The sequence below is a fragment of the Nanorana parkeri genome, unplaced genomic scaffold (assembly GCF_000935625.1).
Source record: "Nanorana parkeri isolate BGI_ZX_2015 unplaced genomic scaffold, ASM93562v1 scaffold124, whole genome shotgun sequence".
Classification (NCBI taxonomy): Eukaryota; Metazoa; Chordata; class Amphibia; order Anura; family Dicroglossidae; genus Nanorana; species Nanorana parkeri.
The window spans coordinates 758,147-773,700 of NW_017306392.1; the positions used below are offsets into that span (position 1 = coordinate 758,147).

The 15,554-nt window shown below is 40.4% G+C and overlaps 1 protein-coding gene across 2 annotated transcripts in view; it reads right to left on the reverse strand.

Annotated features, from left to right (window-relative positions):
* Window positions 1-12,630: 12,630 nt before the first annotated feature.
* The window catches only part of MOB1B (MOB kinase activator 1B), a 47,921-nt gene continuing 44,997 nt past the window's right edge, over window positions 12,631-15,554 (reverse strand). For both annotated transcript variants that reach the window (XM_018553562.1, XM_018553563.1), the window contains exons 5-6: window positions 14,805-14,968; window positions 12,631-13,498 (exon numbers count right to left, since the gene is read on the reverse strand). In XM_018553562.1, coding sequence (XP_018409064.1) covers window positions 13,421-13,498; window positions 14,805-14,968 — 242 coding nt within the window. In that variant the 3' untranslated portion in view covers window positions 12,631-13,420. The remainder of the gene's footprint in view (window positions 13,499-14,804; window positions 14,969-15,554) is intronic.

Sequence of the window (15,554 nt, forward strand, 5' to 3'; positions counted from 1 at the left end):
AGGTGAAGTTGTTTAAGGGTAAAAGGGATCACATGTACTGTTAAGTTTACATTTTGCAATTACAAATGATTTTGGATCACTGCAGGCCCAATAGCCCTTTCATTTCTCTTTAAAGAAAAACTCCAGGTAAAGAAACAACCATACCCTTGGAGTGGGGCTACTCTGCACTGCAAGGGTTAGGTGCTTGTTTTTTCTATGGGGGGTGAAATAAAGCTGTATTACTCACCTGATCTTGGACGTGATGACTTCAGCGGTCATAGACCGCCAGAGCCCAGGGAGAAGAGGCTGCAGGGACCAAGGATTTGGTGAGTAATACAGCTTATTTGAGCCCCCTAGACAAAACCAGCATGAACCCTTGCAGTGCAGGAGTTTTGCGTTTGCCTGGAGTTCTTCTTTAAAACTTGTGATATGTATATCCGGGCAGATTAGCTCTCTATGCATCTGATGTATTGAGAGTTCTTCTCCTTTTACAATTTTTTAAATTTTGCTGCAAGAACCCTGGAAGGTTTTCCAGTCATTAAAACATTAGAGGTAAGAAAAATAGTGTAAAAGTGTGTTGCTAATACGTCGTACAGTCCCAGATCTTGTGAGAAATGATTGTTTCTCTCTAGCAATTAGTTTTTTCTCATTGTTTCTCTCTAGCAGGCACAGCAAATATTTTCTATCTGGGTGTAGTGCTTATTTGCAAATGTTCACAGCCAGGTTGATTAGCACCTCATAGAAAATAAATTCAGCTTTCATTACATTCCTTGTTAGGGGCCAAATCAGACTTTTTTGTTACATTTAAAAAAAAAAAAGACTTAATTCTGATGTAATTTGTTTAAACACAGGTTCAGCACTCTCCATAGAGAGGTGAATGTTATTTACAAACAGGTTGAGGTTATGCCATGTAATTGTGCAGGGAAGATTTTTTTTAATTGAAGTGAATATACAAGAGAATATCAATAAGAAAGTGTTTGCTACTCAAAAGCCCATTTTGGCTCAGAATCCCAGTATTAAGTCTTGTTTTGGGATAGAATAATGATTTGCCAAGCTTAAGTGAACTAGTAAAAAAAAAAAAAATTGAAGAACCACATACTATACATTTAAAGTGGCATTTAAAGTCAATAATTAAATATGAAAGTAGATAAATATGAAGTTTACATTTATATATTATACATGGAAAACAGGTTTTCTGTCTTTATATGAAAGCTGACAAACATGAGATTTACACTTTTAGTACAAGTCATAGAAAATTGGTTTCTTACTTAGAAATGAATAGATTTGTTTAATCATCTTGAAAAAAAAAACTATAGTTACAAAGCAATAGTTATTGATAAATCTTAAGACGCATCATTATAGCAAAACACCACTAGATGGCCCTCACGTGCTCTAGGCGGGTTCTTTTATGAAAAATCCATCAAGCTGTATATTTTTATGTTTGGATATATACCTTACTGGTGCCATGGGAAGAACTTTCCCTAACAAATCCAGGGTCCCTTCTATTATGACCCCAGTGTTAATTTGTTATGCTCTGGATGAATGAAATGTGGAGTCACCTCTGGTTTCTTATTAAAACAAATACAGTATATTGGCCTGAGTGAGAATAATGTGGGACGTTGCATCCCAATACCAAAGGTTCACTGTTAACATTAATGCTGTTATTAGGAGAGAGGACACTACCCCATCCATGGATGTTCAAATGAATGAAGAGTGAGCTAAAGGTAATATTTGTTACTGTCTATAGCCACCATTTAGCTTTTGGATGTCATTTATATATGCTTATGTAGATGCACTATGTACTACACTGGGGTAACGCAATGGCCAATATTGCCTTTGTGGGCCACATATAGACAATTATAGCAAACTAGCAATCCATGTGATGTGGGTACCAGACTGACAATTGTGACAGCAGGTGGGCAACAAGTGTGGGTAACACTAGCAAACATTACAATAAGTGGGCAACAAACTGACAAATAGGACACTACATAGGCAACAAACAGGCAACCCTGATGATACATTGGGAAGAGACAGGCAATTGTGACAATTAATCGGCAACAAATGGGTAGTTATGGTAACACATTGATAACAATAGGCAATCGTACTGGTATGAGGTCGGCAAACAGGCAGCAGTGACAAAATATGTGCAGCAGACCAACCAAATAAAATGGAGGGACAAGAACTGGAGCCTAGTGTGTCTGCCCCAAAACTTCCCTTATTTCTATTTCAGCAGATCTCCCAAATGTCCTTCATTTGAAGGGACTACCCCTTATTTGGAACCAAATGCCTTTGTCTATTTTCCCTCATCAGTTCTTCCTCTTGTTGGTCTGAATACAGGTATCTATGAAAATTTACAATTTGACTACCTTTTGTACAATTTTAAACCCTTTATCTTATCTCTTAATTATCTTGTTTCCTATTTCAAAAAGCTAGTATAAAGGAAAAGTAACTATTCATTTTTGGCATATAATCTCTTAATGATCTGCATAACTTGGAGCAAGGCAGAGGTGTGTCTATTGCTTATATATAACTGGGGTGTGGCAGTGGTGTGTCCATTACCCATTACTTATATATAACTGGGGGCATGACAGGGGTGTGTCTATTGCTTATATATAACTGGGGTGTGTGGCAGGGGGGTGTCTATTGCTTATATATAACTGGGGTGTGTGGCAGGGGGGTGTCTATTGCTTATATATAACTGGGGTGTGTGGCAGGGGGGTGTCTATTGCTTATATATAACTGGGGTGTGTGGCAGGGGGGTGTCTATTGCTTATATATAACTGGGGTGTGTGGCAGGGGGGTGTCTATTGCTTATATATAACTGGGGTGTGTGGCAGGGGGGTGTCTATTGCTTATATATAACTGGGGTGTGTGGCAGGGGGGTGTCTATTGCTTATATATAACTGGGGTGTGTGGCAGGGGGGTGTCTATTGCTTATATATAACTGGGGTGTGTGGCAGGGGGGTGTCTATTGCTTATATATAACTGGGGTGTGTGGCAGGGGGGTGTCTATTGCTTATATATAACTGGGGTGTGTGGCAGGGGGGTGTCTATTGCTTATATATAACTGGGGTGTGTGGCAGGGGTGTGTCTATTGCTTATATATAACTGGGGGGTGTGTCTATTGCTTATACGGTATATAACTGGGGTTGTGACAGGGGTGTGTCTATTGCTTATATATAACTGGGGTTGTGACAGGGGGGGGGCTATTGCTTATATATAACTGGGGTTGTGGCAGGGGTGTGTCTATTGCTTATATATAACTGGGGGTGTGGCAGGGGTGTGGCCATTGCCTGAATACATTGTCCCTGTTCTGAATCTCAGAAAGTTGGGAGGTATGCGCTAGACTTCCAAGCTTCAGTCAATAATTCCCTCCTGCCTTTAGCCACAGGCAGCCCCCTGCGCATCATCCCAGATCTCCCCTCCACTACAGTACAGTGTCAGCTCACGGCTCCAACTACTGGGTGACTTTAGTAGTCACGTTGATGTCACGACTTCAGTCAGCCAGTTGGTACTTGAGATAAAGGGAGCTCCTGCAGACCCAGTAAGCTTTTTGGTTTATAAAAGCCTACAGGACAATTCCAGAGTTCCCAGGTATGTAAACCTTTCACGTACGCTTGTTACCAGACAGAATGTATTGTTACCAAAGACCACCACATAATCACACAGTCTAAAAACCAAATACTTTTCAGAAACTGCTACACTAGATCTGCCAATGTATCATTTCCTGAACGTTTGCTGATTGTGTCACATTTTGTTCTGATGGTCTATATTACGAATGTGCAGTTGCCAGCCAGGTTTCCTTCATACTTGTTTCCACCAGCACCTGACAATTAATTCCAGGTTTTCATTTCAAGAACTGCATGTCTCTACCACAGTTATACACATAGGCCAATTGTGTGCTGGAAAAGCATTTATCTTACCAGAATGATCTAGGTTTGTAAAAAGTAATCGGGGCATCCAAAAGAGGGATAAACCTATCACCATGGGTTTGGACAGCTTTTATATGCTGCCCCAGATGGCACTTGTCATAAGATCGCTCCTGACTATAATAGCCGTATGTTATATACTAGGGCTGCAACTAATGATTATTTTCATAATCGATTAGTTGGCTGCTTTTTTCCCGATTAATCGGATAAAAAAATTACATAAAAAAACATCCTTAATTTAAAATAAACAAATACACAAATGCAGTGTTACAAACAAAGTTTACTTCAGAATAAAACTGCATGCACAATTTTTTGCAATCGCACTGTACTGGAACGCATGGCATTGTGTTCTGGGTGATCACACTGGGTGGGAGGCGCATTTGGGCTGCCATTGAAATGAATGGCACTGCAACGCACCTCCCACACCAGAATTTGTCAGGCTGTAACCTAAAATGACTTTGTTCCCACCTTTCATAATTTTATTTTTTACAAATTGTATTGTAAGCACATGGCGCTTGCATAGCTTTAGCCAGGAAATGACAGCTGCCAGTGGCAAGACTCCGCAGATGGCAGGTGAATGTGAATATAGCAGATAGTGGGCTGGTGCAATAACCAGCCTGCTATTGGCCATTTCAAATTGCAACAGCCTATAGCAGACTGGCTATTGCACCCACCCACTGCTTGCTGTGCCCTCTTCCCAGCATGGAGTGAGCTAGGGCATCCAACCAACGAATCGATAATGAGAATAGTTGACAACTATTCTCATTACCGATCACTCGATTAGTTGGTTGCAGCCCTTTTATATACAGAGGACAATTCTGCTGATATAAATATATTAGCAAATAGTCTTCATTTGTCGGTGAATATGTAATGTAGTATATAGCTACTTACTCACATTTTCCAAGTCTTCAGACATTTCTAAAAGATAATTTCATAACCAAAGCAACACATTAGTTGGTCAAACAAGATATTTATTTAATTTTCATAAAAACAGCAGTTTTCACTAAAGAAAAGAGGTTTTAAATATTTTAAGCCATCAAGTACAATCTGTACACATTATGTACATAAGTCTACATTTTGTAGAGATTAAACATTCTGTTTCAGTCTTTAAAATCTTGCTTTATACTTACATTTAAGGTCAAGTTAAAGACTAGTTCCAAGTATAGTTTTCGGTGGAGTTAAGTGTGGTAACTTTAGTGTTAGTGTTTCTCACCCATTATCCATGGAACTGGCATTTTGGTGCTTGGATGAGTGTTGTCAAAGACCTTACTCTATGATGTTCATAAGAACAAACGGTTCACAGAGAAAGGATATTACCAAGTTCTAATAGGACCAGATGTAGTGTCTATTGTGAGTCTACACTACTAGCAGCCAGGGCATACACCAAGTTAACATGAAAAAATGGAGGGTATGCAGGTCATATAACTTAAAGGAGAACTATGGGGTCAGTGTTTTTCCCCATAGTTCTCCTTAGAGTAACGGGAGGACACAAACTAGCGTCCTCCCGTCACCCTAAGCTCAGTATACCGCGAGCTACAGCTCGCGGTATACTGAGACGCCGCAGCGGATCCCGACTTAGATGACGGGATCCGCCCAGCTGCGTGAGTGACAGCTGGTTCTGCCTATCCAGAGGCAGAGCCAGCTGTACCCACCCCCTCCCCCGTCCGTTCCGCCAGTCAGCGCTGGCAGATCGGAGTGGGGAGAGGGGAATTCAGCCCCTCCCCCTGTCACGGCAGAGAGCCGTGACAGGATCGAGAGGCGAGCGAACCCAGTATGTGTTCGCTCACCTCCCGATCTACTGAGCCGACCTGTGACAGTCTCATTGTCACAGGTCGGCTAGAACTATGAGGTGAGTGAAAAGCACTCACCTCATAGTTCTCCTTTAATTATACCTTTTATATGGAGCATGAGCTCTACGACTTTTGCCACAGGTTGATATCTAAACACAGCTTTAGCACTGTGATGGATGTAGCTAATTGCAGTCTGTGCCCTTTGGAGTGCATTACAGCAGTCTAGTGGTGAAGTGAGGTTCTTTTGCAGCCATGCATTTGGAGGGAGTGTCCCTTGTATGAAAGCAAATCTCTCTGTCTTTTTTGGCTTGAATGTATGCAGGTGGTAGTCAATGCATACATCGGGTCAACATGGAAACATGGAAGGCATGTAAGTCTTAATTATACCTGCCTTAATTCCAGCCAAAGCAAAAGTTTAGTTAAATGGAACTAGCCTTTAAGAACCTGAAATACTATTGGCACACACACTGCTTATATGATACATCACTATTAGAGTTCTACTAGCTTTCAGCAAATTAAGGAAAATGTATCATTGTTTTTGAACATAAATAACAAAGAATAAAGTCTGTATGGGTCATCCTATTTGTAGGACATCAAATATTCATAAGTCGATATAGTGCTTCTCTAAATATTTTCAATGCAATGCTATCAAATACATTTGAATACAAGCATATCTATGCAACTTAATGAGCTAAGTACTGTAAGAATGCATTAAATATTTGATACATTTTGGGATCATTAATAAGATACGTATAAGTTGTCTCATATCTTATTTCATGCTGAACGCTGTATTCTATGTGTGTTGCTTGGCACTTTTCTGTATGTATCTATTTTAAACAAACTTTTATTTCCTTGTTGTAGTGGAGCTGGAATGATTTAATCCAAAACGGAGATACATTGGTAACCAAGGATTTAAAAAAAAAAAGAAAAGAAAAAAAAAAAAGGATTAGAAAAATCTTTCTAAAATTATTTCCAAAATCCCTTTTTCCAGTATTTCACTGGAGGACACAGCATTCTGGTCTTCAATACGTGGGCTATATTGCCGACTACCTGAAGTTTGGACATTATGCAAAACAAAAAAAAGGGGCCAGCTTTATTTAGTGAATACAACTCTACACCTGCTCAAAAGGTCAATTGTTGCAAACAGTGAATAATTGGAAGGAAGACATAATTTTGGGATAAAACAACATAATAGTGGCAACAAGTCGAACATAAAAGAGAACCCATTACAGCGATTCTCAACCTTTCTAGTGCCGCGACCCTTTGATAACATTGCCCAAGTTGTGGCGACCCCTAACAGTAAAATTATTTCCGTTGCTCCTTCATCGCTGTAATTTTGTTACCGTTAGATAGCTATTAGATAGCGGCTCCCGGCCGCCCGGGACAAAAACACTTTCTCTCGGAAAGGTTTACTCTGCTCGATCTAGCAGAGTAAACCTTTCCCTGCTCTGTTTTTTTTTTTTCCCGGAGCCGCCGGCTGCCGTCAGTCAGAAAAAAAACAGCATAGGAATGCATAGCTAGATTCCTATTAGCTATTTCAATTTGCAATATCCAATAGCAAGCTGGCAATTGCACCCACCCTCTGCTGCCTTCAATCACTGGAAGGGGACCTGATGGAGAACTTCAGGCCCTCTTCTGCTGATTGACAGCAGCAGTGGGCGGGTGCAATAGCTAGTTTGCTATTGGCTATTGCAAAGTGAAATAGCCAATAGGAATCTAGCTATGCATTCCTATGCTGTTTTTTTTCTGACTGACGGCAGCTGGCGGCTCCGATGTCAGAAGAAAAAAAAAAAAACAGAGCAGGGAAAGATCGAGCAAACCTTTCCGGGAGAAAGTGTTTCTCTCCCGGGCGACCGGGAGCCACTATCTAGTAGCGGGAGACTCCCGTAGAGGCCGGGAGAGTTGGGATGTCTTTAGGCGACCCCTGGCAAATCGTCATTCGACGCCCGACGGGGTCGCGACCCACAGGTTGAGAACCGCTGCATTAGAGAGAAGCTAGCAATAGCCTCCAATGGTCCACTGGAGAAAAGGATTTTGAAGTGAATGCAATTATCCCATTTACTCCAGCGCTCAATAGAGAACACAGCACTGCAGCTTTTCATTTAAGGGACGTTCCAAAATTAGGGATAAGCAAAGGACACACAACAGAACAGAAGGAGCCAGTTCTAAGGGGACATGAAGTGAATAATCACACAGCTGCCGGCAGGACCTTAAGTCCAAATATAGCAAATGCCAATAAAGCCACATCAAGCTGGTAGAATTTTGTAAGGGTGTGGATGGGGACCAGGTAGCTGCTTTTTAAACCTGGGAAACCAAGGCCTGGTGTCAGACAACAAGCTTAACCAATCTCTTAAAGGAGAAATATGGCGTGAGTGAAAAACACTCATCCCCATATTTCAAGCCGTCTTGTGGCAATGAAGATGTCACAGGTCGGCTCTATTAATTGGTAAGTCAGCAAACACATACCGCTAATCGCTGACTTGCCGATCCTCCCCCTGCAGAGAGTGGTGACTGTCAGTCAGGGCCCCCCACAGGAATTCCCCCCTCCCCTCCCTGTTTCTCCAACACTGACTGAAGGAATGGATGGGGGAGGGGGCGGGCACATCTAGTTCTGCCTCTAGAGAGGCAGAGCCAGCTGTCAATCAGGCAGCGGGATGGATCTCGACAGTATTACACCGGTAAATGGCCTCCTGTGACCCTGAAGAGAGCTATGGCCAAAAAAGGTTAACCCATAGTTCTCTTTTAAGCAGGTGTAGAGGTATAGCCTCTAGAGCAGGGGTCTCAAAATACTGGCCTGGTACTATGCGGCCCATAGCCAGCTGACAAGTCAGGCACATGGTCACAGACCGCTTACCTGACTTGGGGGAGCAGCTACACTGTCTGCATTTCTGTCGGATGCAGACAGCATAGCTACTCCTGTCAGTGCCAGCACTCAGTTCCTTTCAGCCAGCGCTCTGACAGTCTTCACTGAACACTGGCCGAAAGGATGGATTAGTAAGCCAGCCAAAGGTGCAAACCTTACTAATCCACCACTTGATCACCAGGGATTTTGCCTCCTCCCTGCAAAAAACGTCAGGGTGTGTGTGTCCATATCTCTATGTGTGTGTGTATTTCTATGTGTGTGCGTATGTGTGTCGGGGGGTGTATTCCTCTGTGTGCATACTTCTGTGTGTGAGTGAATGTGTGAACTTGTTGGTCCTCTATGATTACATTTAAAACCTGTGGGAAAAAAACACACGCATGTACTGACACAGCATACATGTATACATACCAATATGACACACACAGAAACATTAAACACACAAATATATATACTGACATTGCATACAAAGAAATTATCACAAACACATATACTGACATAAACACACACAGATATTAAACACAGGTAGCATATATAGTTACATTTAATTTGAAGTATGACATTTGGCAAGCAGCCCCCATGGGAGAAAATATTTGTCCAGGGGCCCCTGAGTGAATTGTGTTTGAGACCCCTGCTCTAGAGGGAGCTGGCCCCTTTTTTTGTTTTGTGTAGTGTTCAAACCTCCTGTAGGTGGCAGTATAACCGCAAGTTAAAGATGAGAGCACTGCATCCTCCGATAAACCCTTAAAAGAATTTCACAAGCTTTCCACTGTAGTGCACCTATGATTATGCAACTAGGCTGCTCCAAAGATATTAAGAGATCTAACAGTGACCCATAACACTGCATAGGAAGTGCTGCTTCTTTGTTATGTAGGAATGCTTCACCTGTCAAGGCACTGTAATATAACTTCAACAACAGATGCTTTCCCAAGTGGCAGGGAGACATTCTGTAGAGTATTCGTAAGTAAAAGTTACATACAATCTACTAAAAATATGGCTTATAAAGCATAACAGTGTGCCATGACCATTTGGGGTCTTCTCTGTGTAGCTGCCTTAGCCCTAGAGAAAGATTGATGCAATTTACTAAAATTAAGTTATAGCTTTGGGATTCACACTGTTTATTACAGTACAATAATAATATATAGAAAGAAAAGTGTGCAAACACTGCCTAATCGGCACCAGAATAAAAATACCTAAAGCTTTAAAGTTTACGTAATGTTTCCAGACACAGTATAATAAAAGTGAGTTAGGGGGGCCCTAGAATTCCCATGTCAGCTTTGGGTACACACTTCTACATTTGAGTCTTGCAGCTTTATGTCCAAGGAGCAAGAAGAGAACACAGAAAGATACCCCTGGCATGATCATTCCATTCCACTTGTCCTAATTTGTCCACACATTCACTTGGTATATCTTCCTGTTTAAAAAAAAAACCTGTACATTTATCAAATGGAGGATATGCATTTGCATGACCTAGTTAAAACTATGTGCAAACATACTGTACTATTGTTTTTTTGTTTTGTTTTTTCACTTTGCCCAAGTCCTGCATATGTAAAATGAGTTTCCCTGGGACACCCAACATATTCATTGTAAGTTCATGACTAATGCCCTTTCTCACAGCCACACATGGGAAACAAGGATGCAGAGGTATGTGAACTATGGCATCCCCAGGACCCTGTCAATGTGGCCATCTCCTGTTTGTGCTTATTAGTTGCAAAACCACATGTGTTCAACGCACAGCACATTCACGCTGAATAGAAGGTAGAGGATGCCATGCTTCATGTTATGTTTGACTAACAAAAACTTGGCTTGCTATAAATAAAAAATTAGCAGCAACACAGGAATTATGTTTTTTTTAAAACTCTGCTCACTCAGAGTAAAGATGAATCCCTACTCACACTGTTCATTTTCTCTTTTTTGCTTATTTTGGCAATACAGATTTTTGTTGTACGTTTTCATTTACGCTTGGTTACAGTAATACAGACTTTACATTTCCAGCTGCTACAATCACCTTGCAAGTATTCGGGTTTGTATGCAGCGGAAACCTGAAAGGAATTAACCCTAAAATTATTTTGGAAAACATTAACAGGGTTATTTACAAAAGGGTGAAGAGTTTGGAGAAGGCAGGAGAAGTGAACAATCTAGGACAACATAGCTGAACTGGAAAGTGAGCTGCATGGGAGAATTTTTCCAAATCAGCTATTTTGGCCTAGATTGTTCACTTCTCCTGACTTCTCCTAACTCTTCACCCTTTTGTGAATAACCCTGTAAGTTTTTTTTTTAAATATGCCCATTTGCAAATGAATGGTAACTTTGCTTTACAAGCTTAAAGGAAATTAAATTATTTATTTTTAAAATACACCACATCTGGGGCTGATTTAAATGGCAGCATACTCATGGGAAAAAAAACATCTTTCTAATATTGCTAAAGTTTCCAATAAATTTTAGTAGCAGCATATATACAGTTAGTGTGTCATTCAGTTTAAAAGTATTTAGTATCTATTCTACTGCCAAATATACACCTCCCATGTGTTACTGTATAGTCATACATTTACTGCAAGTTTTTAAAAATTTGATATAATAATCATACCAATTATTCTATAATATTAAGAGTATGGGCTCCTGATTCCTCATGCTGGCATAGCACTTCAAATGTGCTAAAGTGGCCTCCCAATTGATAAGCCACCTTAGCAGGCCCTAAGTGACAGTTTGATGAGAGGCCCCATATTTGCCTAAAATGCAGACTTATCTGACATCAGACATCATTTTTATGCACATTTTCATAATAAATTAATAACTGTCATATTTTCCTGGCTGTAGTGGTTAATAGTAAGCAGACAAATGCATATGACCTATGCAGTGCATTCACCTACACAGAGTTTGCAAAGATCCACAGATCTAAATAAGGCTGCCATTAAGAGGTACATTTATAAGAAGTGGGGAGCACTATAGTTAGATAAGACCTTTGATATAACATTTACTTGTTTAAGTGGTACAGGAGCAGGTCCATTGGCACTGAAAGTGACATGGCTGGAACTGTAAGGTCATGGCTGGCACATGTGGAGAGGTGAGTTGCAGAATGTGACTGGTAGCAGAGGTAAGGTTATAAGATGCAACAGGCAATTCCTTAACTATAGGAAGCACTTTGGTGAAATGTTCCCAAAGAGCCACATGGAGGTGTGTTGAAGAAGGTCCACACAGTTTGCAGCCAAAGGTCCCTCAGCAGTCTATGTCTGCCAGTAATAGTACTCATTACTTTAGATGGGCAGATACAATGTTTACATATTAGAAAGAATATTACAGGATTCAAGTTATAATGGATCTTTTAAAGCTGAACTCTGTGAAAATAAAAAAAGACCCTTGCAGTTGGGCTCCTCCCACACTGCAAGGATTAAATGCTCATTTATGTCAGGGGTACTAATGAAAGCGACTTTTACTTACATAATCCCTCACATCCATGGCACCTGGCGCTCAACTCTTCTCCCTGACACTCCGGGTTGTGGGCAGTCTCTCAGCATCCTCACGTAGTGCCAGCAACGGACAGAGCGACAAAGAGAACATACTATAGCGGTCGGGAGCATGGGAGCAGGTCAGTAAAAGTCCTTTTTTCTGGTACTCTAGGCATAAATGAGCATTTCATCCTTGCAATGCAGGGGGAGGTACGTTTTCCTTCTTCCCGGAGATTGAAATATTTTTGCTCAACTCATATTTGCAGTCTAAAAACAATAGGCTGAGGAGTTTATTTATAAAAATGTAGGCCAGCATATAGTGCCAGTGCTCACTGTAATAATTATACTTGTTAAGGATTATTAATATAGAGAGACAGCAATGCACAGAGCAGGCATGGCGTGTAATAGTGCATACCATGCTCCATTCTGTGCACAAGAGCCCTCAGAAAACATGGTTTTATTCCTTGACTATGGAAGTGTCTTAGTGGTTCCTCAGAGATAACCAAGCAGTGGATAGACTACCTCTGTACACTATATTCCTAAATTGCAAATACAGGGCAGATATTTAAACTAGGTCATCGTTATTTTTCTATACAAAATTGTCCAAAATATTGCTTTCGTTTCAGCTATGTATGTGCAATCTTTAGATTTCATTACATTCCTTTCGCAGGATATCTCCTAATGGCTACAAAGTCAATTCACAAATTATTTTAACAGCTCATATTTAAAACTGCTCTCTAATCTGTATGAGCTAAAATACCATAAGGCAAACTATATTAACACCTGCTCAAACTCTAATGTTCTTACAGAACACTGACATTCCAAACTCTGCATTAGTTCTGACATATGGGGTATGTCATTTCCTTTGAGCGTAATTCAGAAAAATACTGCAAGGGAAAAAATTTGAATTCTAAAATATGACCTAGATAGAGTCTATTAAAATGCATTTGGCTTTCTAATGTATAACCAAATTTGCCTAATGTTACACCTATTTGATCACACTCTACCTTTCAAAGGTCTGTTCGCTAAGCTCATGCTCCGTTCCCTTGTTCTCTGCACCACTACATAGATAGTAAATGATCAAGCATTAAAATGTACAATATGTTTAGTGGTTCAGTAAAAATTGAGGCATATTTAAATTAGGCACATTATACTTGTCAACCTCTTCAGTGCAGTATAGGGTGTGCAAATTATTACAGGGGATTCACACTTCTCTTCCTTTTGCAAACTGGTTATGTAAAAAATACAATCAACTGCAATCACTAGAAGGTAAGAAAATAGATACATCACGTTCCCTCTGTAAGCACACACGCAAAACGAAATTCAAACAGGTTTTGGCTGTTATATGAATGGGCCAGAAACAATAAAACAAAGCTTGCTTGAATGAAAGGCAACTGTGCTCATATCACTGGGATCTTATCTGTCCTTTGAGGTCAGCTTTTCAATTAGTTCCTGCAGGGGAGCTTGTTCTCTTCTGTCAATTAAGTTAAATTCCTGAAAAAAACAGAGGAGAAAAAAAGAAATATTAGTGTGTAAAATGGAGTGTGACATTCTTCCAACTTATGACGCTGCATATTATGTTATCTCATTTATTGATATTTGCAGTAATTTTGTATTGTAAACAATATTTTATATTGTTTTGGCTAGAGTATGGAGGGGTTAAATCCTTAGTCAGGTTCTTCATAATGTCTGTGCCTCAATTGGAGCAGAAAGTGATGAAAATCTCTCAAATAGGGACAGTGAAAACCAAAAACACATTTTTGGTAGAGAGAGGAAGGGTTGCAATTGCTGACAATATTTGTATTGCGGTCTGTGCCTCCCTGTCCCAGTGACACCCACCCACCAAATACTTGTATGAGTGTCACGGGGACAGGGAATGATGGAAATGTTTCCAATGGAGTCACAAACAGAAATAAAAACCTACAAAAAAAACCCTTTCCCATTCCATCTAAATAAACTTGGCTGTGTTAGAAAAAAAAAATACTCTTGCAGTGGGCCCCACCACCCAAGTGTTAAATGATCATTAAGTCTAGGGGTAGAAGAATAAGAAGCTATACTTACCTTATTCCCCACTTTGGCAGGCTCCCTCCATCCATGCGACCAGTCCCCCAAAACCTGCTTTGTAAGATGCTCCTGGCTATGGTCACATGCTTGCCTCCCCTACATTAAATTAAAGACTAATAGCCCTACGGTGTATATGATAATGGTGAGGACCTGCTCAGAGCATCAGGAAGAAGTGGAGAGTGCCGGGGCCTGCTGGAGCGGAAGTTAAGGTATGTAAAACCTACTGAAAACAGGATACTGTAAGCACCCGATCTTTAACACAATACATCAAAGATCTGACACGTCTCTGCTTATGCACTTACACTTAATTCATTCATAACCAGATTTCAGATTTTAGTAAATTGTTCGTACAAGAAATTGATGCTGAGGTGCCATAAACATTTTAGATTTAATTATTAAAGGATAAGTGCACTTTAAAACGACATGCACTCCACCCCTGGCCTAAACAATCCCACCCTTCCCCCTCCACAGATCGGTACATACCGAAATGCTCTCCCTCTGCTGGCTGCACATGCACATTAAAGCCCCATAGACTTCTATAAGACCATCTCCAAGATGGGAGACGGATGTGACCAGAAGAAAACTTGTAGTGCAGAATGACAAATAGTGGAGCAGCAGTTTATGTCAAGCAGTCTACCACTTTCTTAATGTCAAAGCATATTATTCTAGCCGTTACAACAGACCATAAGATAACTAGGCCTTTCTAGGTGCCAGCGTGAACAGAAGATACAGTTACCTGGACAAAAAATATAAAGTGCTTGAAAGATGTGTTGAGATGTGCCTCTTCCTGCAGCTGGATCACTGAGTCAAAGTGCTGGTGATAGATGTGGGCATAGACCCGGAAAAGTCGCTTCAATATGATTTTAGCTACAGACATAAAGTTCTTTGGAAAAGGAACCCCTAGAAAATATGAGCAAATGAATGAGAATGACATCACCTCTGTAAAATCTACCTAGGATTAAAATAAACATTTATGATATTGCATGTGGCATACAGATCCATACAAACAGGTTTACAATAGGGGCCTAATTTACTAAAGGGAAAAGTGAGCAACGTAAATAGAACCTGTGTTCACTTGCAACATTAAAGCATGTGTGGGGGAAATCACAAGTATAAACTTCAGCAAACACCTGGATGTGTGAAAAAAACATGGATTCATTGTGGAAAAAAATAAGTATAGAGCTTATTATTTATAATATTATTCATTATCCCATCTCCATCCAACTCCAGTGAATTTCTGGAACACTATGGAGCTGATTTACTAAAGGCAAATAGGCTGTTCACCTTGCAAGGGAATTTTCCCTTGTATCTGTTCTTACATAAATAAGCCTTTCATTGCCCTAATAAGATATATTCTCTAGGAAATCTATAAGCAAACAAGAAGACTAGATATACCACTTGGTTTTTATGTGCCACCAATATAGTGTGATTAGGCGTAGCTAGGGTTTTTTTAAATAGAGAGAGAGGGGTGGGGGGGAGGAGAGAG